This window comes from Panicum virgatum, chromosome 2K (assembly GCF_016808335.1).
Source record: "Panicum virgatum strain AP13 chromosome 2K, P.virgatum_v5, whole genome shotgun sequence".
Classification (NCBI taxonomy): domain Eukaryota; kingdom Viridiplantae; phylum Streptophyta; class Magnoliopsida; order Poales; family Poaceae; genus Panicum; species Panicum virgatum.
This window is the reverse complement of record NC_053137.1, coordinates 41,802,996-41,825,232: the sequence shown is the minus strand read 5'-3', so window position 1 is coordinate 41,825,232 and position 22,237 is coordinate 41,802,996. Positions and strand designations below refer to the sequence as shown.

Below are 22,237 nucleotides of genomic sequence, written 5' to 3'. Positions count from 1 at the left end.
TATAGCAACCATAATGTAGTCGCTATATTGTGACTGTGGTATAGTGTTCTTTCCAGTATACTGATATATACACGATTCTTCCAGTAGCCATGCAATTAATTATTTTACGATTACATAAATGAAACTATGAAAGCACGCCCTTCATGTCCTGACTAGCTTTAGAAACATTGAAGATTATTCCTTTTTTTTGACAAGGTTGTATGCAGTTTTGAGCTCTTCTATAAAATATTAACATTGGAGATTATTTCCTGAACTTTTCATTGCTCCTCATTTTTTGGCAATGGCAGAAGCAGAGCAGAGGTGATTGTATCACATCATTTGTCTAACTGATTGTATCAGTAGGCAACTTTAATTATAAGTAATCGAGATTTTTATATGATGTTATATTTTTTTACTTTTATCAGAATACTAACTTTGTGCTAGTTTGCGTAGAATTGAAGTTTTTGCTGATCACACATGCTACTTTGGTTATAAAACCTAGAGTGTTTTTTACAAAAATAATTGAACTATAAATTTCATAGGGTTCGAGTTTTTTTGCTCACACATGGCACATGCCACTATTTACTAATTGGCTATTGATCTAGTCATACCAGTTTTTTTTTCTGTTTTTCAAAACAGGATTTAACATTGTATTGTACAAGTAAAATCTACATTCCACGCACCAATAATTCTCTGTACACGGTATGGTCTCTCTTGTATAGAGTTTAGAAAAGATTTCTGGCATCTATACTGTTCGAATTAGTTTCCTCATTCCAAGAAGCTGAAATTCTTATGTTCTTGTACTCTGTTTAGTTTGGTTCCAACAAGATGGATGCAATGCAGAAAGTACTTTTTTATGTGTGAGTTTAATATTTATACTGTTAGTCCCTTGCTTCCATCCTCATGAATGTAATTATTAACGTAGGCACAGTATTTAGCAGCTCTATGCCTTTGCTAAATAATGCTATATGATGACATTACAAACTAATTCTGCGCAATATCATCATGCCGTTGTTTCCATCCTCATGAATGTATTTATAATTGCAGTTTTTCTGTTCACAAATGTCATTCCTTCGGACTAGGCTATTTTGGTTGCAAATTTCTGAGATACTTTTATGTTTCACTCATTTGATTTTGGCAGCGAGGATTTAGTTTGTACAAATGCTATTATTTACAATATGAAACTAGCTTATTCTAGATTGCATATAATTGATTCTTGTCGATCATGCATTAAAATATTTGTGATCAGAGTCTAATTTGCATTGAAATAAGTAATTTTTTATGCTCAAGAAGTATGTGTTAATTTCTGTCATTAATTTCCACATCGTGATGAAAATAATAAAGAAGTTATGCCATCTTGAATGTGACAGGAGGCTGAGGAGCTTGTGATCATTGCATCCTGGTGGAGCATAGAGTTAGAAAGCTGCCATCATGGTTGCGTCTCATCTCAGCTGGACTTCATTGACAGGAGTCCGGAAATCGTCATGCAAATTCTTAGTTGTGCATTCAGTTTTGTGTAACCAAGCCTCAAGAAGTGTAATCTGCTAGTGATGTTGCCTTTTTATTAACGCTTGTAATACTGTACAAATGATGTCAGTACACACGGCACTTTTGCCATTACTAGTTGAATGCCCAATGCCCATGCATTGCTACGGGAGTAAAAAAAAATCAAGTTGTAAAAAGATGTAAAACTGCCAATAAATAACAATATTCATCATATATTCATCGATCGTAGAGAGTAACGACCAAGAGTTTCAGGCCAAACCGATGGAAGCTAAATAGCTCAGCAGTATAGAGGATAGAAATTCCAGAGCATACAAACTGTGATCTGACGGGCATAACAGTGATGGACATCAGGTTTACCTTGGAGTGATCCGACAAGCAGAAACCACCAACATCAAACCAGAGCTGATCAAAGGAGCCCTTTGGATTCCTGCAATCCTGAAACATCGCCGCCTCCTTCAGTGAACATGCTAATGTGCAATCCTCATATATCACTACACAAATCAACTCAAATAGTAGAGTGAAGATTCTTCCAGCACCAACAAAAATATACAGATTAGCCTCACAGCTCATGGATATGGTTCACAGCAGCATTCTGAAATCAGTTTAAATTCTCTTGACAACTTGTTGGCTACTAACTGATCAGAACAAAGAAGCCGGAAAAAGATCAAAGTACTTGAAACCTGGCTTAAGTACATCGACATTAATATGAGAACTCAGGTAACAGTTCGTACAGATGAATTTTGCACAGATCATGGCATTATCAGAAAACAAGTCTGAATAAATACATAGTTGATTGATTACTGCAGGGTTTTATGTAGCATGCTGGTTCTAACATGCGCAGAAGGGAGCTAGTACAGACCCTAAAAAATTTAGGTAGCTGGTTATAACATGCGCAGAAAGGACCCTAAAAAAATATTTTTGTCTCTACTGCTACAAAATTTATATGACCTGGTGGACTACAGATATATAGCACAATAGGACAGGCTAAATAAATAGAAACCTTGGAACTTTTGGTTTCTATTATGAGTGTGCTTAGTCCAGTACAAGCTGCTGCAATGGCAGCTGAAAGGAGAATGCATGATGATTTGTTGTGCGGCTCTTTTATGCTGGGTGCTTATTAGCATCATAAAAAAAAGACTAACTGCAACTGATTGCTCAATTGTGAAACCCAAACGCATGCACGTACAATAAGAGACCAGCTGAGCATGTCCTATTAATTACCTGCTGCAGAGGTGAACGGTTGAGCGACAGGCCACTGCACGAGCTCCAATCTGTTGAGCGCAAATATTTGTGAGCATATACATGTATCTTGAGATATACTAAACTAAACTATACACATCAGATGCAAAAAGTAGTAGATATCTTAGGAAAAGCAATGGCTCACGGACAAAGAAGCACTGCACCATCGCAAATCTATAAGTGTGCAGTAAGAATATCCAGTTCAGAATGATTCAGTATTACACTGATTCACACATCCCGTTATCAAGGTAAAAATACTCACATTCATCCAAGAAGATAAAAAACGTGCATACGAATTATACAACTGTAAACCAAAAATAACTGAATATAGCACAAAGGCTAGATGTGTTCAGCTTACAACTGGTGGAATTGAGACCCTAGCAAAAACCGTTCTACCTACAGCCCGAGTGTTGCCAGGAGTGTCAAAAAAATTTCAATATAACAGGAAAAAAATGATTGTCATCAGACTCTACAATCTTCATGATCTTGACAAAGATATTGTTTTAAGCTGGTTAACAAAGAGCCTTTGGTCGCTTGAGCACTTATAGTTTGTATAAACATCTATTGGTTAGACTTTCAAATGGGGTTGTTAGTTTTTTGTTTCCTATGAATTTCCAATATGAGATTGAACACGCTCGATTTTGAAGATTGAAATTTTGGAAGGTTCAAAGTTCATAAGGAAGGTTGAGGCTTTGAATAATTTATATGTACGTACCACAACATGTGAGGACATGGTTCCCCTTAGTCCTCAAATCTTTACTCGAGCATGAGCAAAGGACTAAGTGTGGGGTTGTTGTTGACTGTCCTTATGTGTCATATCTAATCGTCAACTCTGTAAATTAACAAACACTAAACTAAACATAGGAGTTTTTCTCTAACCATTTCTATGAGTTTTGGTGAATCACGAAGACCACACCCGCATATGGAGGAGTGTGTGCTCAAAACACATTCAAAGGGTAAAGAAACATGTCTTTGTCAAATCAGAGGCAAGCATGTGGATCCATGGGCTCACAAATAAAGGAAAATCAAACTTACCGCCAAACACCATGTACCCACATAAGGACCCACAGGATAGTGTTACCGACAAAAGGAGGTTCGACAGGCGGCACCGAGGGGTTGGCGGTACCAAACACCATGTACCCACATAAGGACCCCCTCCCCCGGCACACCCAACTTTGGCAGTAATCCCTTCCGTGCTCTTCCAAAAGCAATGGCAAATGTTTCCATACCAAGAGATGCCAGGAACCTCACTATCCAAGCTATAAAAGGAGGAGAGCCACTCATTCAACACACCACAAGAGAAGAGAAGAGCTCCACTCTAAGACAAAAATCTACCTCCGTAGTGCTCAGAAAATATGAAGAAAGTTAGGGGTAGTACGAAGGGGGTGCCAGCCTATCAGCACTCTTCCTCGGCCTTGTACCTCAATGAATGCTTCCTTTCTTCAGTAAGTATTTGTGATCTCCTATGGTAGTGAGTCTCTTAGTTAAGTTCTTTCTTTACTTGCCTATGAGATCATCATCCGTTTTTGTGGTGGATGCTCTAGTAAGGGCCTATTATAAAGATAGATAAATCCTGATCGACGCTACAGTTGTAATCAACAACATATATGTGGGGTCTATGCTCTAGATTACTTTTATGTTGCGAGGCCCCACGGTGTTGCAGGGTAAGGTCAAGTATATTGGTGTCGTCTAAAAGGTAGTCTCATGCATGACATGTAATTTTGAGATGATTTATTAGACAACTTATACAATAAGTTGTCTTAAAGGTTGTCTTATAGAAACTCTTTAATTCTTTAATTTATGTAAATAAAAAACGGAATGTTGTATGTTGCATGGTAACTAAAACTCGTACAATGGTGGTCTAATTGTCTCATAGTCCTAAAATTTAGCTTATGAGGCGGTTGTCTCGCGAAATAATGACCTCTTTCTCTCACATCTCTCTCTCTCTCTCTCTCTCTCTCTCTCTCTCTCTCTCTCTCCCCCCCCCTCCACATCACCAATAATCTTACGTGGCATTGCATGAAGCGAGCCATGAGACCGCTGACGTGTAGCAATGTACTTGAGTGGCACTGTCCACTGAAAGCCCTCACGTTAGGGGTCAAAGTAGAGCTAATGGCCGGAGATCCCTGGCAGACTAGAGTTAAACCCACGCCTGAAATAAGTATGTAAAGGCTGAGCTTATCTTTACTAGAAAATTTTAAACCATAAGGATTCATCTCTATGCTTGACTACCTTACTGAGACAGTTAGAAGGTTAGTACACACGTTCTATGGATTCCTCTTATTTGTCTTTGGACGAATCAGTTAGAAGGTTAGTACACACGTTCTATGGATACGATACCCTTAAATACTTACTGGTGAAAGCTACAACGGTATATCCGTACACTCGCAGATTTATTTATAAATGGATTTATTCATAAACAGAAATACCAACAGCAGACTTTTTGATATTTAACCAACCTTAAAACTAGTAATGTTTAAAATAAGCCTGCTCGGCTCATTAGAAAACCTTGCAAATTGTATTGGTGGCCCCCAACTAATAATTTCGGCTACAAGGCTAGATGTGAACATACGAGACAGCTGTTTAGGAATATTACCTTAGTCGGCTGCAACTTGTTGCATATGGATGTTGACTTATTAACAAACCTTGTCATTATGCTCTTAAACAAATTTAGAACTATTCATACAAACAAAATTTGACTTAGCAGACCCAGTGGAGGAACTGAAAAGAAATTTAAAGGGGCCGAACAAACTCCATAATATTTGTAGGTACAACAATTTGACAATTTGCACTATTTTTTATTGACCGCACTAATATGGACTATTTTGTCATGGTATATATTAAATAATCATGGAATGACAATTCACAAGGAAAATAGGAGCAAGAGTCAATATATCTTGTTTATTTTAGTTTTGCCTTAGTTTCCTATGAAGATTAGGCCTAATTCAAAAAAAATTCTATTATGCAATACAAAGTCACCAATGTTTACAGAGCATACCATATTAATATATTTATGTAGGTTTAAATTGGAGAAGTATAGATAGAAGCTACGGTTGTGATTGCTAATGCGACACATTAGTGGAGCAGACCAACCACACAAGAGTCTTGGTGTCAAACATGGATAGGTATATACTTATTTTTTGCAAGTTGCATCTGGGATTTTGTAGCCTCGCATCGAGAATTCCAGATTTATTTGACCAGTAGGTCGCTGGAGATAATTAAGTCCACATCTATGGACAAACAAGTATTTGGATTCAAGGGGCTAAAAATTAGTCCTAGAAAATTTCACTATTTAAAAATATTTTACTATTTAAAAATATTTAATAAAGTCTACATACAAAACTACTTGCAGAACCCCTTCTCATTGTTCTTGATACCTCCCAGAATGGAGGGGAGTTGACCAAACCTCTAGATCCACAACAAGCAACTCGACCTTCCGAATTAAAGAATCAGAACCAGGTGCAGCCTAGCTGGAACTAAACATCGGATCCAGATCAGTCCTTCTAATTAAGAAGAATGGCGTTTGGTCAACGCTCTTGCAACCCTCTAGACACGCCTCTGCACTGCGCTGCAAGAGCTGGGCATCCTAACATGGTCTCTCATCTCATTAAGTTGGCTACACCCACGCCTACACGCGACGATGATGCGTCAAAGAAAGTGATGGAGTTCCTGGAAAAGAAGAACGAGCTCGGGGAGACAGCCTTGCACGGGGCAGTCCGCAGTGCCAACACAGAAGTGATAGAGAAGCTTATGTCGACGGCTCCGGGACTGGCAAACGTTCCGTCCGATGGCATTTCACCACTGTATCTTGCCATTTCATTAGGACGTCTGGATGTCGCGTGGGACATGATGAAGAAAAGTTCTAATAGGCTGTCTTACTCTGGACCAGATGGTCAAAATGTCTTTCATATTGCTGTATTTAAGCCCGAAGGTACGCACTTGACTAACTCCTGTTTAAATAGACTTTTTTACATATCATTTCCAATAAATGTTCCTGAAACTTTAAATAGAGGGGGAATGAAAGGCATTACGGCATCCATTCTTCAGACAGTACTTTATTACTCCCTAAATTTTGTTTAGGGGGTTAGTGCAAAAAGTGAATTGTTGGGAGGAGTAAAATGAACTTTTTTCTTCTCTCATAAAAATATTAGCATAACTAGGAAACATGTAAGTCAGGGGATCAAAGATCCTAAGCACATGAACGCGTCTACTAATGCTGTTCTCAGTGGAGGTTTCATGAAAGTTTAATGCACATTAAATAAGGTATCATGTCATTATTTTAGATGATGTGACACTGGATTAATAAGAAGAGAGATGAAAAGTTTCATCTAGATGAAACCATGTATGTACGGTCACCAACTCTTGATGAGTCTTAGAATTAAATAATGGAATGAGAGCCTATGAAATAGTACACATGAAACAATGCATTGTGGAGTGAGTTTCATCTTTGATTTCATTTGTGTTTTGATGATGTGACACTCTTGGAAATAACAAAATGAAACTACCCACTGAGATTAGCCTAACATTCAAATTAGCCTAACATTCAAATTAGGTGGGTAGATTGTTGAACTAATTAGTGGCAAACATAGAAACCTAGGTATGGGTATTGTAACGATCTGGCCTAGCAAAATGAACACACCACATCTGCTAATTAACTAAGTTTTCATCTTCGCACCGCGCAAAAGGTTGCAATAGGAGTTAGTTTACTCAAACCAACTATTTAAGTTGATGTAGCTCCTCTTGTCTAGACAATGTGGGACTAAATGTTAATCCTAGCGCTAGTGCTCCCAGCACCTAGCCCCTGGGCCAATAGCCACGAGTTGAGATGTTACAGGTATGGCAAACGTCATGCAGTTCATGGTCTCTGGGGTGGTTTTTTCTTTTTTTTTTAAAAAAAAAAGAACACTGGGGTGGGGATCTATCCTTGTCGGTGAAGTAACATTCGTGTCCGGAATTATCTAAATTTAAGTTCAAATTTAATTTCATCCAGAATAGAATCATCCTCTTAATGTTTCCCATTATGCCCTGGACGTACGTCCTTCTGCACCACTCCAGCTTATGGTTTTCTTGTGATTGTTTACATTGCTGTGCCCTTTTGTTTACGTAGTGCTGTGGGGCAGGGCTGAGGGCTTAGGGAATATACATCGCGCGGGCTGCCATCACCTGCTCGTGGGCTGTTTTCTTTTTATTCGGCCCGCGCGCATTCTCTTGGGCTGACTGTTTTCTTTTTCGGCCCATTAGGTGCGATGTGTCTATATAGCCAGAGTGATGATTTATTGTAGGCTGTATTGTCCAAATTTAGCCCAATAACTTATTCACTTGTTTCTCTTGTTTTTTACCTGCATTAAAGAGAACAAATGACGAGGTTGATGCTTGCTTCCAGCGCATCTTTGTTGCATGTGATATATGGTACAATAGTGAGTTATTTTTTCTACTATTTTATTTTTTAATACTTTCTCTTGTATTTTCCTTCTTTCTTCTAAACTTTTCCACCTTTATTTCTCATATCCTTTTCCTTAAACCCCTTATTTTTCTTCCACATTTTTTCCTTCTATGTTTTCTTTTATTCTTTTGTTGCTCCTTATTGTCCAATTTATACATTATTTTTTTATAGATAGAAATATTTTACTATGTCTTTATAATATGATTGTTCTAGGTGTATATTTTATTTGTTCGCATTCCAGATTAAATTGTTCGGCCATATTGACATATTTGTTCGTGATATTTATTTTCTATTATTAATCTATACAATCAAATGTTCGCAAAGTTTAATACTTTGTTTGTTATTTTTAATTTTTTGTTGTAGAAATATTTTTTGTTTGTGTTGTTAAAATATTTGTTTTGAGTAGCCAAAACTAATTATTTATTATTAAAAATACTATTAAAAATATCTTGCAAATATCAAGGTTCTAAAATACGCTAGACGCTAGGCGAACGCTTGCCTATGGTTTAGAGTTTTTTGTGATTAAACGTAGATTGAACATGATTAAACGTGTGTTGTGATTAAACGACACTGTGATTAAACGCAACGCTTGGCCACCGTTCAGCATTTAATCAAGATTAAACGACGTTTAAAAACGTTTTTTAGAACACTGGCAAATATAGGCATGTATGGTCTTGTTTTGAAGTTTTTATTATAAGAAAGATAATGGTGCAATCTAAATTAAATTTGGATTCTTAGTTTAATAGTTATACTTATTTTGTTTTAAATTTTTATGCATGTGTCTAACATTAACATTAGTTGTCCACTTTCCATACATGCACGGATTCCCTCTAGGAATTTGCACCAACGGGCCTAATGTACGGCCCAATACAACGTTAGCAGTGCAGGAAATAAATCGCACTTCTTCCGGCAATGGGTGATTCAATCATCACGTACCTGAAGTGATATATAGCCTCTCCCGGCCGAGGGGAGCTATTAACAGTCACATGTGTGACTTGGAGGGATGGTATCACATAAAGAAAAAAATAGGATGGGCTTTGATATGGAGCCCAAGAAAACTAAGAAAGTCCATTACAACATACAAAGCAATACTATTTTTTAATATAGACATTAAAATCAAATTCCGATCACACCATCTATATCTCTTATGATAATATCCATACTTGAATATATTTAATAATTATTATACTAAAACAATTTTATTATGAAGGCGGAACAATTATTCACCTTTTGAAAAAAATATATCACATATATAAAAGATTTTTTTCTGTGAAAAAAAATCAAAACATAGTACAATTAGAATTTTATTTGGATATTTGATCCCAAAATTATGAACTTTTTCATATGAATCTTCATGTGCATGTCCGCATCAGCATGTAGCTCTCAGCCTATATGGGTCAGGTATCTATGGTGGGCCAGAAAAAATACACACGTCGGCCTTCCGCGAAAATTTGCGGGGCTGAGTCCATAATATAGGAATAGGTGGAAACTTGTTTACCAAGTTGATTTTGGTTATCCGAGGTCACAAATATCCAACATTAATGTCATATAAAAGTGTTCTTCAATTGATGGCTGCTAAAATGTTACAGCCTGCGTTTAAAGTTCATTTATAGCTCAGCCTTCATGCAGAGTGTGTATGTGCCCACATACGCAAGTATGTTGCTTACTTTCGTAGACGCTATGTGGAAGAGGGTTGAGGTGTTGTGTGCGGAACGCTCACAACCTATCTAAACGATTTTTGTGTACTAATTTGACTATACAAAACATCTGGTGGCTACATTAGACTGACGATTTGCCCTTACCTCATGCAGCGCTACCAACACTAATACAGAAGTGCAAGGATGTGAAGGTGGATATACAAGAAGGGGGCCAAACACACACAGAGTCTCTTCTGCTCCACCTCACTAGCCAACGGGATAAAAATGGGAGCACTCCTCTTCACATCGCTGCGTCGCTGGAAACTTGGAGTAGTTGCTTCTCAAGATTGTCCGAACAGTTTTGGCCGAAACCAACAAGTCCGACCACACAATTGCTTGATGCTAACGAATTTATGGTATACCAGCCTGACAATGAAGGATCATACCCCATACATGTCGCCGCTTGTAACGGGAGGCTTAAGGCTGTTCAGATCTTGCTCGGACGGTTCCCAGAATGTGCCACTTTGCGTGATAAAAGGGGAAGGACTTTCCTTCACGTTGCTGTCGAGGACAAGAGGTTTGATATTGTTAAGTTCGCATCGACAGGGGCAGAATTTTCGTCCATTTTGAATGAGCAGGACAAACAAGGGGACACCGCGCTGCACCTTGCTGTCCAGGTTGGAGTTCTCTCGATTTTCAACATTCTATTCCGAAACAGGAACGTGCGCTTGGATTTGTTGAACAAAGATGGGCTGACACCACGTGATCTTTCATGGATTAACATTCCTCAACGATGGTACAATAGAAAGGTGTTGTACTACTACTGGAACATGGAATTAGTCCAGTTACGTATTACTCAAACCGTATGTTGTTGACATTTTTAATAATTATCTTAATCTTGCAGAATCCACGCTTCATGATACATCAATCATTACTGCACGCAAGATCAGCAGTTGGCTTCAGTCGCCCGGACCATTTCTATGATAAATATAAAAAGGAGAGGGATGAAACCAAAGATTATGAGTACATTACAAAGGCAACGGAAGTTGTGGGCCTCTCGTCTGTACTTGTGGCAACCGTGACGTTCGCAGCGGCCTTCACTCTCCCTGGTGGTTATAGAGCCGATGACCACGTCAATGGAGGCACTCCAACACTCTACGGGAGCTACGCTTTTGACGCATTCATCATTTCTAACACCCTTGCGTTCATCCTCTCGTTGCTCTCCTCTGCCAGTCTGCTCTACTCCGGGGTGCCTTCCAGGGAAGTATCGGTCCGCCGCAAGTACTACCTGTTATCGAGAATGTTGCAGCATGCATCCATTAGAAGCTTGGTCGCCGCCTTCTCGATGGGTATGTACGTCGTGCTAGCCCCAGTCGCTCTTAGGGTTGCAATAGCTGTGTGGGTCATCAGTTTTGGTTCTTTGCTTTGCGGGAGCGAAAATATGGACATTTGGCACTACCTTGTTCAGGCAAACACGTTCCGCGTTAGATTCGGCATTTTGGCTGCAAGGTCTCAAGTAACACCGATCCTTCGAATAATGTGCACGAGATTTTGGATCTACATAATAATCTTTGGCTTGCCCGCAATTCTGAAGATCCACGGAAGCTATTGAATCGATGAAACGAGGCATGGAAGCTATTGAATCGATGAAACGAGGCATGTAAAAACTGGCGGTGGTCGTCACAGATGGCTTGATAATTGATGAGCCATTGTACAAGCTAGCGAGTCGTCTGTGTTCAACTTTATTGTACATCCATGTACATTAGTTCAGAATCTTATGAGACACATGTTCTTCAGCTATCTGCTTTGTTATTTCCTCCAGTAAGGAAAAGTAGGAGATATGTGGACCTATATATGGTCTCCGAAACTGCAAATTTGATCTCTAGTTTCTGTTGGAATATAATGCAAGGGATTTGTATTGTAACAACTTATTTGATCTCTTATGTAAATCTCTGCTGCTATCCATTATTAGATCGTGTAAGATTGGATATAATGCCCCTACTATATATATATATATATATATATATATATATATATATATATATTAGAAATAAAGCGAGCAAGAGTACAAAGTCTACACAGAGTGTAGAGAGCAAAAGAAAAGAGCTCAAGAAACAAAGAAAGAGACAAAGAAAATAAAAAAAAATTACAATCGGGCTTCTATCCATGAGGTCATAGCCGACTGCGAAGACTGTTTTGCTCTGAGAACAACTAGAGCAAATTTAGATTTTAATCTGATCTTGACCAAACTTAAGGACGCTATAATGCCTTTGAAGATCATATCGTTTCTGGCCATCCAAATACACCAAGACATGATGATGATAATATCCAAGGCGAAAGGGACCCTTAACTGATTACTGAAATCCTCAATAATCTGAAAGGGATCATCATTATTGATTTGCAAATCCAAAATCTCCCAGCACCTTTGGGCAAAGTGACAGTCCAAGAAAAGGTGAAATTGAGATTCTTCAGCATGAGAGGAGCACAACACACAATTAGGAGGGGAGGTCCATCCCTTTTCTTCTTAACAAACTCCTAATGCTTAGTCTGTCCCTTCAAAGTAACAAGAAGAAGACAATATGTTTGTGCTGACATCTTGTTTTCCAGATTTTTTTAAATATCACATTCTCATTTTGACTTCCAATCAAGTGATGATAGATTCTTAAGGATGAAAACTGTAAGGAACCCCAAATAAAGGACCAAACGTCATGTTCTTCACTAAAGACAGCATCTTCAAGGTCTTGAACTATCTGAATTAATTGTTGAAAAGCCAATTCATAGAGGGGCAGGCGGAATAGGACATCCAGGGAGGAAACATCAGCCGCTTTTCAAAGTGAAACATGTTTCAGTTTTGCAAAAGAGAATAATTTAGGGAAAGCATGCTTAGGCACTATACCAGCCCAAATATCATCCCATAAGGAACAAGTACTTCCATCAAAAGTGGTCACAGCAGCTAGACCTTTGAAGTTGTTTAGGAGTTTGACAATATCCCTCCACCAAAAGGATCCCTTTTTGACTTGTCCTGGCAGTTTACCATTAGAGTAATGCTTCTCCCAAACAAGGTGAACCCAAGGAATATCTGCTTTGTTGTAAAATTTGTGTATGAACTTGAGAAGAAGGGCTTCATTTTGAATCTAAAGTCTAATCACTCCTAAACCTCCCTCATCTTTTGGCAGGCATACCATCTCCCAAGCTGCTTTTGGAGGTCTTTTTTTCATTGATATCAGCACCTCTCCACAAGCAATGTTTTCTATATTTGTCAATTTGTTTGATCATCGTTTTGTGGAGGAACAGAGTGCACATTGCAAACATTGGAAGTGCAGTAAAGATGGAGTTTGTCAACTGCAATCTCCCAGCCTGAGAGAGGTAGATTGAGGTGGATAAAAGCCTTTTTTTTTCATATCTTGATACAATTGGCTAAAAGTCCTCACCACATGGCTTTGACAGACTAAGAGGAATTCCCAGATAGGTGAATGGGAAGTCATCAATGGAACAACCGAAAGTGGTTGCCAACAACTGTAATCTATCTTGTTGAATATTTATGGGGACCATCATAGATTTAGCATAATTTACTTTGAGTCCAGTGGAAGTAGCAAAATAATTGAGCAAGCTTTTCAGAAAGAAAAGTTGAACTGGGCACCCCTCCATGATGATCAGGGTATCATCAGCATATTGCAGAATTGGAAAGCCAAGAGTATGCTGAACAGGGATGGGCAACTCCTTGTTGCCTAGCTTTATTGAGAAGACTTTGAAGTAAATCTGCAGCAAGTACAAAAAGAAGAGGAGGCAAGGGATCTCCTTGTCTGTTGGTACTTTGTAACATCACGAATAAAATCCGCAAGTGCACGGATACCGATGTAACTTTTACCCAAGAGTATTCCAGAGTATCGTATCCACTGGGGAACGTGAGTGCACTATCTATGGGTTCAGGCTCATCCAAGGACACACACGCCGGTGTAGGAGAGATAGAAGAGAGAGGACTTTCTAAGATCTAGAATCTATGTTCAAAAGAAGAGATCACATTGCCGTTATACTTCGAGCTACTGGTTTCGACATGCTTATAGAAGTCGATAGCTCCAATAATAATGCTCTATCCAATATCCGAACATGGAGGATTACTAGGGCTCGAACAGGGCTGTCACCACCTATCGGCTATCTCTACAAACTGTGGGACTATCAGACAACTGAGTGGTATAGTCCACCCTAGACACCACGTCTACGCTATTCCCTACTAACCTTAGCCCTGGCCAAGACTTGCCTTTTCTATTCGAGGTCTTAAGCTAAGATCAAATGCTACTCTCTAAGCATACACTCAACTTATATAAGGCAGATATGATAACTTGCAATCGAAACTCTAATTCTAAATAAGAAAGTCTCGAACACTTACAACCGAATAATAAGCATTCGTCGAGGTATAAGAGGAGATGAGTGCCGACAAGTCCGGCACTTCCCCCGACTCCTCCTCACTCGCCTCCTATTCTTCTACACCTCCTAGACTATCTAAGCATCTAGGATGAAGGCTTCAAACTCCAAGGGAAGAGAGGTGAGTTGAGTTGAGTTGTGTGTTGTGTTTCATTCCTTTACCCCCCTTTGTATTTATAGGAGGGAGCCAAGGGGAGTGTGTTCTGCAGCTGATCCTCTCCAAACCGACTTAAGCATCCAATGATCTGTCTCCACGTGGCAAGCTTAGGTCGGTGGGGCCCACGGGCTGGTCAGCCGACCAGGGTGGTCGGCCGGCCACCCAGTGAGCCCAACCGAACTCGGCCTTCTTCGGTTGGGTTGAGCTCTGGGCCCACTTGTCATTGGCACTGGTCTTGGCTTCTGGTATGTCGGTTTCTTGCTCTGGTGGGCCCTCTAATCCATGTTTTGACACATGTCGTGTCCTGATTCGCTGGAACGTCATGTCTTGGATCATGTCGCACCATTATGCTGTAAAATTAGCTAAAAATCACATGCACACATTCTAGAACATCATCTGTGGAACTCGTTAGTAAATAAGTCTATCCTAGCATTTATTCCACATTATGGTTCAATTTTGTGTAGGAGGTGATGGTCAAAATAGGTCGTTAGTGACCGTCAACATTGTCTGACACCTCTTCTGCAATGGAAAGTTTTGCCCAGAACCCTATTGAGAAGAACTACTGAAGTACAAGAGCAAAGAAGGTTACTTATCCAAGAGGTCCAAGTTTGGCTAAAGCCCATTTGTTCTATGATCATAAGCATGGCTTGATGTTCAATTTTGTCAAAAACCTTTTCAATGTCTAACTTTAGAACAATGATCTCTTTTTTTGATTTATGATATGTGGATATACTGATAAGCCCAGGCCAAGCAATCTTGTATTGTTCTTGATTTAATAAAGCCATACTAAGTTTTATGAACGATGTTCATAATATGTCTTTGTAGTCTGTTTGCCAACAATTTAGTGATTATCTTGACTAAAATGTTCAGCAGAGAGATGGGTCTAAAATCATTGACAACTTCTGGGTTATCAGTCTTTGGGACTAAAGTTATGTATGAGCCATTAATACTCTGTAGGTTAATCTCTCCTCTCTCGAATGCAAAGCATAACTCATAGAAATCCTGTTTGACTATGGGCCAACAAGCTTTAAGAAAATATGTGTTGAAGCCATCTGGCCCCGGTGATTTATCCGAGGGAAGGTGTTTAACAACCTCATCAATTTCCTCTGCCATGAAAGGATCATCAAGGTCATGGAGGCTATCGGAGGTATTGATGAGTGACTGGAGGTCAAAAGCCATTTGTTGGAAATCCTTTCTTTAAAAGCTTCCCATAAACTGGCAGCTTTTGTTCATGGTTAGAAACCAAAGACCCATTGCCATCTTTGAGTGTGCTAATCAAATTTCTGTTAAACTTAATTGTAGCATTTGCATGAAAGAACTTTGTGCCTTCTTCCCCAAATTTTACCCATTTAATGGTGCCCCTTTGCTTCCAATAAATACGCTGCCGATCAAGCAGGAAATTGAGCTTGTCACATAAAATAGATTTGAAGTTCCATTCATATAACGACAAGTCTCTAAATTCCTCAAGGATTTCCAAGAAAGCCAGAACGAGCTTCACATTGGAGATGTTTGTCTTTAAGCTGGAAAGATGGAGCTGCCAAGCTTTTAGAACTGTAACACCCCAAGTATCACGCAACCCTGAGATGTCACACAACTATACTATCAAAAGTTAAAATTAAAATTTCAGCAGCATAAACCTATAAACAAGCATGACGCGGAAGCCACAAAAGATGGATGCATAAGAAAAGCGTGATACTCCGATAGAACAACTCTATCTTTAACAACATTAGCAAGGGTTCTCTACCATCTCTTGGACTCAGGACAAACCGTCTTAGCATTATGGGATCTTGTAAAGGTGTAGGATGTGCAACTAACCCATTTTCCCATGCTCTCTTCAAAGCACAACCTGGGGAGGGAAAAAATAAGGGTGAGATTGAATAATTTCAACAAGCAAACTGTTTTAACAAGCTATTTACACCACATCAGATTAATTAATCATTTAATATTGCAATAAGTATAGAATAGCCCTCGCATATCGCTTCTTTCTCAAAGAATTAGGTGATCATGGTATGAAAAACATATATAGCATTAGTTTGTAATGAGTTACCCCTGACCAATAGTTTAGGATCCTAATAGAATAATAGAAAGTCACCCATACAAGTCATAACATATAGGTTACCATAACAACCGGGAAAATAAAGTAGCATAAATGTAGATAATATTCTATAACCAAATAAATAACATGTAAAAAAAATTGAAGGGGCTTATGAATGGAAAGGAAGGGAAAAATAAATAATATCTCCACGATCCCTTTAGCCAAACCGTAACTCACCTCACTAGAAAAACTATCACTTCTTATATTAGTTTCAATGAAACTACATTAAACCAATATCCAAGTATCCATACAACCCACATATAGTATATCCAAAGTACGATAAGCATATCTATCATATGAAAGAAAGAAAATAATGTTTCTAAATAGAGCTAGTCAACCCAAAGTTCAATCCTTATATTTTAAAACACATATACAAAGAATAGTAGGAAACTACTTTGAACCTTATTCGTAATCTAAACTCCAATTTACCCAATGGATGATAACATTAGGAGACATAAGTAGCATAAACACTACAGAGGTTATCATAAACTAAGATTAACATAACCTCTACTATAACCAGCCCACTCATTAGTAAACCGCCAAGCATTCCATAGATTTTTCTCACGGGAAGACATGGCATAGGATAAATTACTTAGTATATATCATATGTAAATAATTTATCAACATCAACCACAATATCAAAACCATCATCTAATAAACATTTTATGCATATAGGCACTAATGTTAAAGTAGACGGAAAAATACCCACCACCTAGCAACATTGGTTAGGAAGAAAAATATATTCACACCTTTTACAATAACTATGAAAGTCATGTATAACTTTTTAGATTACCACAAAATAGAGAAACATAAATATTCGCATCGAACCCATAAAACATATATCAACCCAATTAAAACATGTTTAAATAGATCATATATATTAGTTGTAGTTTTGAATTTTGAAGTGGAGGTAGAATAAATAACAAGTTAAAGCAAATAGCAACCACCACTATGTTTATTTGCCTCCGATGAAAGGATGACCGCTTTAGGCGCAATCCAGAGTACTACCACCTGTTTTGACATTGCAAGATTATAAAAATGACTCATACCAACAAGTATTTATGGTAAGGGCGCTCCTACGTGCTCTCCCAATCCAACATCTCACCCGAAAAGCAAAAGAGGCCTAAGTCAAGTGCAGCACTGTTGTTTCTCTTTTTCGTATCTTTTAATCTACAAATGATATGATAGCAAAAGAATACATTATTGGAATTTAGAGATAAAGACCTAAAACTTTCATTGAGGATCTTTATTTTTATTGTGGCTTTAAGATGATCAAATCTGCAGGACAGCAAGCCTAAATAATTATGTATCTCCACATCTGTATGCAAAAATATTATAAAATTTCACTAGAAGGTAGAGAACCCCATAACCTCCAACTTTTTTTGAAGTGCATAACCTCCAACGTTGGTAGTATGAACTTTTGCTGAAAGAGTCAATAAGATGCCCTAAAGATGGGCTCAACCTTAACTCAAATTTCTGCTAACAAAACAAAGAGGCTGATTTTGTAAAATCTAAAACTGAAGCTATACTTATTCTAAAAACACAATCTTTACCAATCTGGAAAGATAATGGAAAGTACCGCGAGTTGCCCAAGGTTGAAAAGTTTAATTATGCCTTTAAGGTTTTCATAAACCTCCTTGTTCCAGCCCTGTCCAGATTTTCGTCAGAAAAATACAGCTAGCTCAAAAAATCCATCTCTCTCAAACTTCTTGGACTAAAATCACGAAATTTGACGAGCTACTAGATCTGAATGTCCCCTACAACTTTGTAGGTCATCCCAAAAATTAATTCGGCCTCTACATGCCCTGAAATCCACTCTCAACACTGCTGCAGTAAAGTGGTGAATCTGAAATCATAGGAAAGCTCTAAAACATCATTCCTTCCCACTAATCCACTAAATCTCCAACCCAAACTCCATCATAAACAGCTAACTCAGCTTAGAGAACGGAAAAATCGGACTCACCTTGGTTTTCCCCAAACCCTAGGACAACGGAAAGGGAGGAAAAAGGGTCAATCCACCTCGAAGATACACCTCTCCATGCTCCTCTCGCTCTCCTCGTTCCATTTTGCTACTTCCCCTCAAGTATTAGGCGCTGAGTTTGGGTGATTTAAGGGTGGAGCAGCCATGGGAGGAGGAGTAGGAGAAAGAGAACGAGAAGAAGGGAGGAGGCATCGGGAAGGAGAAGCCGTGAGAGGAAAGGGGGAGGGCTGCCTTGTCGATGTTTAACCGGCAAGCTCTCCAAGGTATAGCCTGAGGAGATTGATTGTAGGCGGGGATTCGCCGAGATCAGAATGCGATGGTGCAAGGAACACAGAGATTTAGACAGGTTCAGGCCGCCGGTGCGTAATACCCTACATCCTGTGTGGTTGCTTGTATTACCTTAGCTATTGTTCGATGTTTCGGAGGGGTCCCTGCCCACCCTTATACAATCTGGGGGGACAGGGTTACGTGGAAAGTCTTAGCCAAGTACTATTAGAGTCCTACTCCAATGAGGTCGAGTAGTTTCCTTGTACTTCAGCTAGTCCTACTGCTGTACGAGTAGTTACAAAGAGGTAAGGTATATTCTATGTACTATTCCTTACTCTAGAATATTCCATGCCTGTGAGCAGTCCCGCTGCCCCGGGTCTGACATGCCTGTTGGGGCTTATACCCCTTGAAGGCCTTATTTCCTTTCACTTGTTTTTTTCTATTTTTTTATAGTGTTACAAGAACTCTCCTAAGATTTTTGAACTTGGTTGTGATAATTTTAGCTTTATCAGTATAGGAAACTGGCAAGGACCAAATATGATGAACTATATCCATGAAATGGGAGAGCTCCATCCAATACTTTTCAAATCTAAAATTTTTCCCTTTTGTAATAGAGGTATTGATGTGAATTGTGCAAGGCACATGATCTGAAGTTTCTCCCATAGCGAGGAACCAAGCTGAAGAATTAGGATATGACAGATTCTATGAAATTGATGAGAAAAACAAATCAACTCTTTCCAACAAAAAGGATTCTTGTTTATTAGTCCAAGTAAATTTCCTTTCATGAAAAAATAGCTCCACCCAGCCTTGAGCATTAATAGCCTCATTAAAGAGAAACATTTCTTGTATGTCACCTCCATGTTTATTTCTATTATCAGGACTTCTGTAAAAAATAAAATCCTCCACAATAAGCCAGTCCCAATCTTCATGCATTTGGATGTTTTTCAGCCAGTGAACAAAAATTCTTTTCCCTTCAGGAGTGCAAGTGCCATAGACATTTGTTAGAATCCAGGAAGCATCATTGTTCAGCGATTTAAATTCCATAGAGATTCCAAATTCATTTCTAAAGGTAAGAAATCCAGTAAAAAATCTAGATTTCTAAATGGTGATGACTCCCCCTGAAGCACCCAGAGAAGGCAGGAATTCAAAAGCATCAAATCCACTTGGACAGATTTTGTGGATAAAAAGCCAAATCAAAGGATTCTTTTTTGGTCTCTTGCAAACAAACAATATTAGTTGGACTTTCAGTAATTTTGTCTCTAATTGAATTCCATTTTCCTTCGGAGTTAAGTCCTCTGACATTCCAACAAAAAACCTTCCAAGCACTGGTATTAGACACAGATCCCATTAAACTAACTGATAAAAGATAACATTGCACTACAAGAAGACCATGAGTGCAAAACAAAAGCCTAGTACTGGTTTAACAATGTCACCACATGCCTATACAAGGCTGAAGGACAAAACAGGCCCCAATTTCTGCAAAAGAAAAACCAAAAGAAAGGCCAAAAACAGCTTCTTTCCATCTTGCTTGACTTCTTGAGCTTCTTTCCATATTGCTTGACATTATCATCATCATCACCAGCTGGCTTCTTCTTGTTTAGCTTCTTGCCACTAGGGGAAGGAGCAGTCTTCTTTTTCTTGAGTTGTTTTGGGCCTAAAGCATCATCAGACAATAAAGCAGGATCAATCTTGCAAAAAGAGTTTCCTAGATTTCTGATGACAGAAAGGGAAAGAGTTGGGGGTCCATAGAGCAGCCCAAGCAACCCTTGATAGAACAAGCAGACTTTTTGAAGTCTTTGTTGAGATCTTTTTGCCTCTCACTTCTTCGAAGGATGCTTTCCACCACAGCACCATCATTATGTAGGAGATCCACATTTTGTAGCACAGATTGAGACCAAGTTTTTGGGCCTAGTTGCTCCTCGTGATCTTGATCCTTGCTACCCACAGTCTGTGAAGGAGAGATTGAGCCTTCAGCTGCCTTTTCATTTTCTTTTGTCTCCTTTTCAGGAAGAACCACAGAGCTAGAAGCAGGCAGAACCTGGTTCTTTACCAACCGAGTCTAATTCAGTGAGAGGTCAACATGAGGAAGGTTAATGGAGCAGAAGCCCAGAGACTTGAGGCAGTTTTTGGGCGGAGCAAACTTAAGTGAGCATTGTGACTTAAAAAAGTCCAGGCTGGAGATGAGAGAAACTGCTTAGCCCAAACAAAACTAGCATGATTCATTAGCAAAGCAGTGAAGAAGTTACTCCAAATATCTGGGATGCTAATAAATGTAGTGACGGGGATACGGACCCAGGGTCCCCCAACGAACGTGCTTCCGCTGGAAGACAGGCCGACCGACCGGCCCAAAAAGGGCCCAAGAGAACGGCGACGAACGGGCATGGCCCATTCAGCTCTCGACCACCCCAGAAGAGAAAGGGACACATGGCAGCCGCCCGACCGAAGACGTGTGCGCCGGCTCACTCCGTACCAAGCCGACCGGACCGTGCTATCCATGGAGGCGATTCAGGCCGAGGGCGTGCCGGCCACACCAGCCCCATTCCGCCGTACGCACCGCCCACTCTCGCAGAGCGCATTCGTGCGCCCGATTAGGACCCTCTGACGAGGTCACAATATGGACTGTGCCACCTACCCATACTCGCGGCAGAAGACGGGAGAGGGGGCGTCAACTCGTCCACCCGCATGCCGTCATCATGAACGCGTTGACACCACTTCATTCACGCCGGGCGACGGTGACAGGGCGAGGCTGCCTGACAGCGGCTGAGCGCCCATCAGCAGGCATGTCGCGCCCAGGTCAAAGCCCTCACAGGGAAGCACGTGCGGGAACGGTACGGACGGACAAATGACGAGACGACCGCCGAGCCCCGACCGAGCGAGGAGACCGTCCCGACCGACCAGGATGGGACGGGAGTGTGAAGACCCATTGCCCAAGAAAACTGACAGGGAGGACTGCCACCACTCTCGATCGGTGGAGCAGGGCTTGCCGACTGATAAGGACGAAGAACCCTCTCCAGGGAGCAAGAGGAACACGTTAGAAATAGAGAAATGTAAATAGGGGGTCCCACCTTGAAATATAAAAGGGGGATCCCACCCACATAGAAGGGAGATCGAACCACTCCTACACTACTCGAAAGCTTGTAAGCTCCCTTCTGCAACTTTGAGCACCTGGGCTCGAGCAATAGAGCTAGAGAACCACCCCTCATACTGGGCGTAGGGCATTTCCGGTCTGAACCAGTCTAAATCCCTTGAGTCATTGTGTGCTAGGCCATTCCGATCCAACGCGCGAGACACAAGCAATCAGGTAGTTTTGTAGTCGCACATCTCCAGTTGCGACATGTAGAACCAGGTGCAGGGGAGAAAAATTTAGCCCAAAGCCTTATAGTATCAACATGAATTCCCAAACATAGGATCAACTTCCAGCTCCACAAGTTAGACAAACCCCAGCTGCATGTGTTGATTGTTCATAACATCTTCTTCCACCAAATCATGAATTTAAGGTTGCTCATCACCA

The 22,237-nt window shown here is 39.9% G+C and overlaps 1 protein-coding gene and 2 long non-coding RNA genes across 3 annotated transcripts; 1 reads left to right on the top strand and 2 right to left on the bottom strand.

The window, feature by feature from the left end:
- Nucleotides 1-1,663: 1,663 nt before the first annotated feature.
- Nucleotides 1,664-2,752, bottom strand: LOC120677690. Its single transcript, XR_005676404.1, has 2 exons — nt 2,707-2,752; nt 1,664-1,920 (listed from the first exon to the last, which is right to left on the bottom strand). It is a non-coding gene; the product is annotated as an uncharacterized LOC120677690 (long non-coding RNA).
- Nucleotides 2,753-6,279: 3,527 nt separating this feature from the next.
- Nucleotides 6,280-11,704, top strand: LOC120696040 (protein ACCELERATED CELL DEATH 6-like). Its single transcript, XM_039979203.1, has 3 exons — nt 6,280-6,655; nt 9,979-10,613; nt 10,709-11,704. Exons 1-3 carry the CDS (start codon nt 6,316-6,318, stop codon nt 11,414-11,416), a joined length of 1,683 nt encoding a protein of 560 aa, XP_039835137.1. The 5' UTR covers nt 6,280-6,315; the 3' UTR covers nt 11,417-11,704.
- Nucleotides 11,705-16,076: 4,372 nt separating this feature from the next.
- Nucleotides 16,077-18,680, bottom strand: LOC120696039. The gene is made up of 2 exons (XR_005683997.1): nt 18,442-18,680; nt 16,077-16,229 (listed from the first exon to the last, which is right to left on the bottom strand). It is a non-coding gene; the product is annotated as an uncharacterized LOC120696039 (long non-coding RNA).
- Nucleotides 18,681-22,237: the final 3,557 nt, after the last annotated feature.

What these genes read in the sequence shown, in the direction of transcription:
- LOC120696040 (XM_039979203.1), top strand. Translation starts at nt 6,316, where the DNA reads ATGGTCTCTCATCTCATTAAGTTGGCTACACCCACGCCTACACGCGAC. An exon ending in TGCTGTATTTAAGCCCGAAG is followed by an intron (nt 6,656 to 9,978) that starts GTACGCACTTGA and finishes TACCTCATGCAG; the next exon opens with CGCTACCAACACTAATACAG. An exon ending in AACGATGGTACAATAGAAAG is followed by an intron (nt 10,614 to 10,708) that starts GTGTTGTACTAC and finishes TTAATCTTGCAG; the next exon opens with AATCCACGCTTCATGATACA.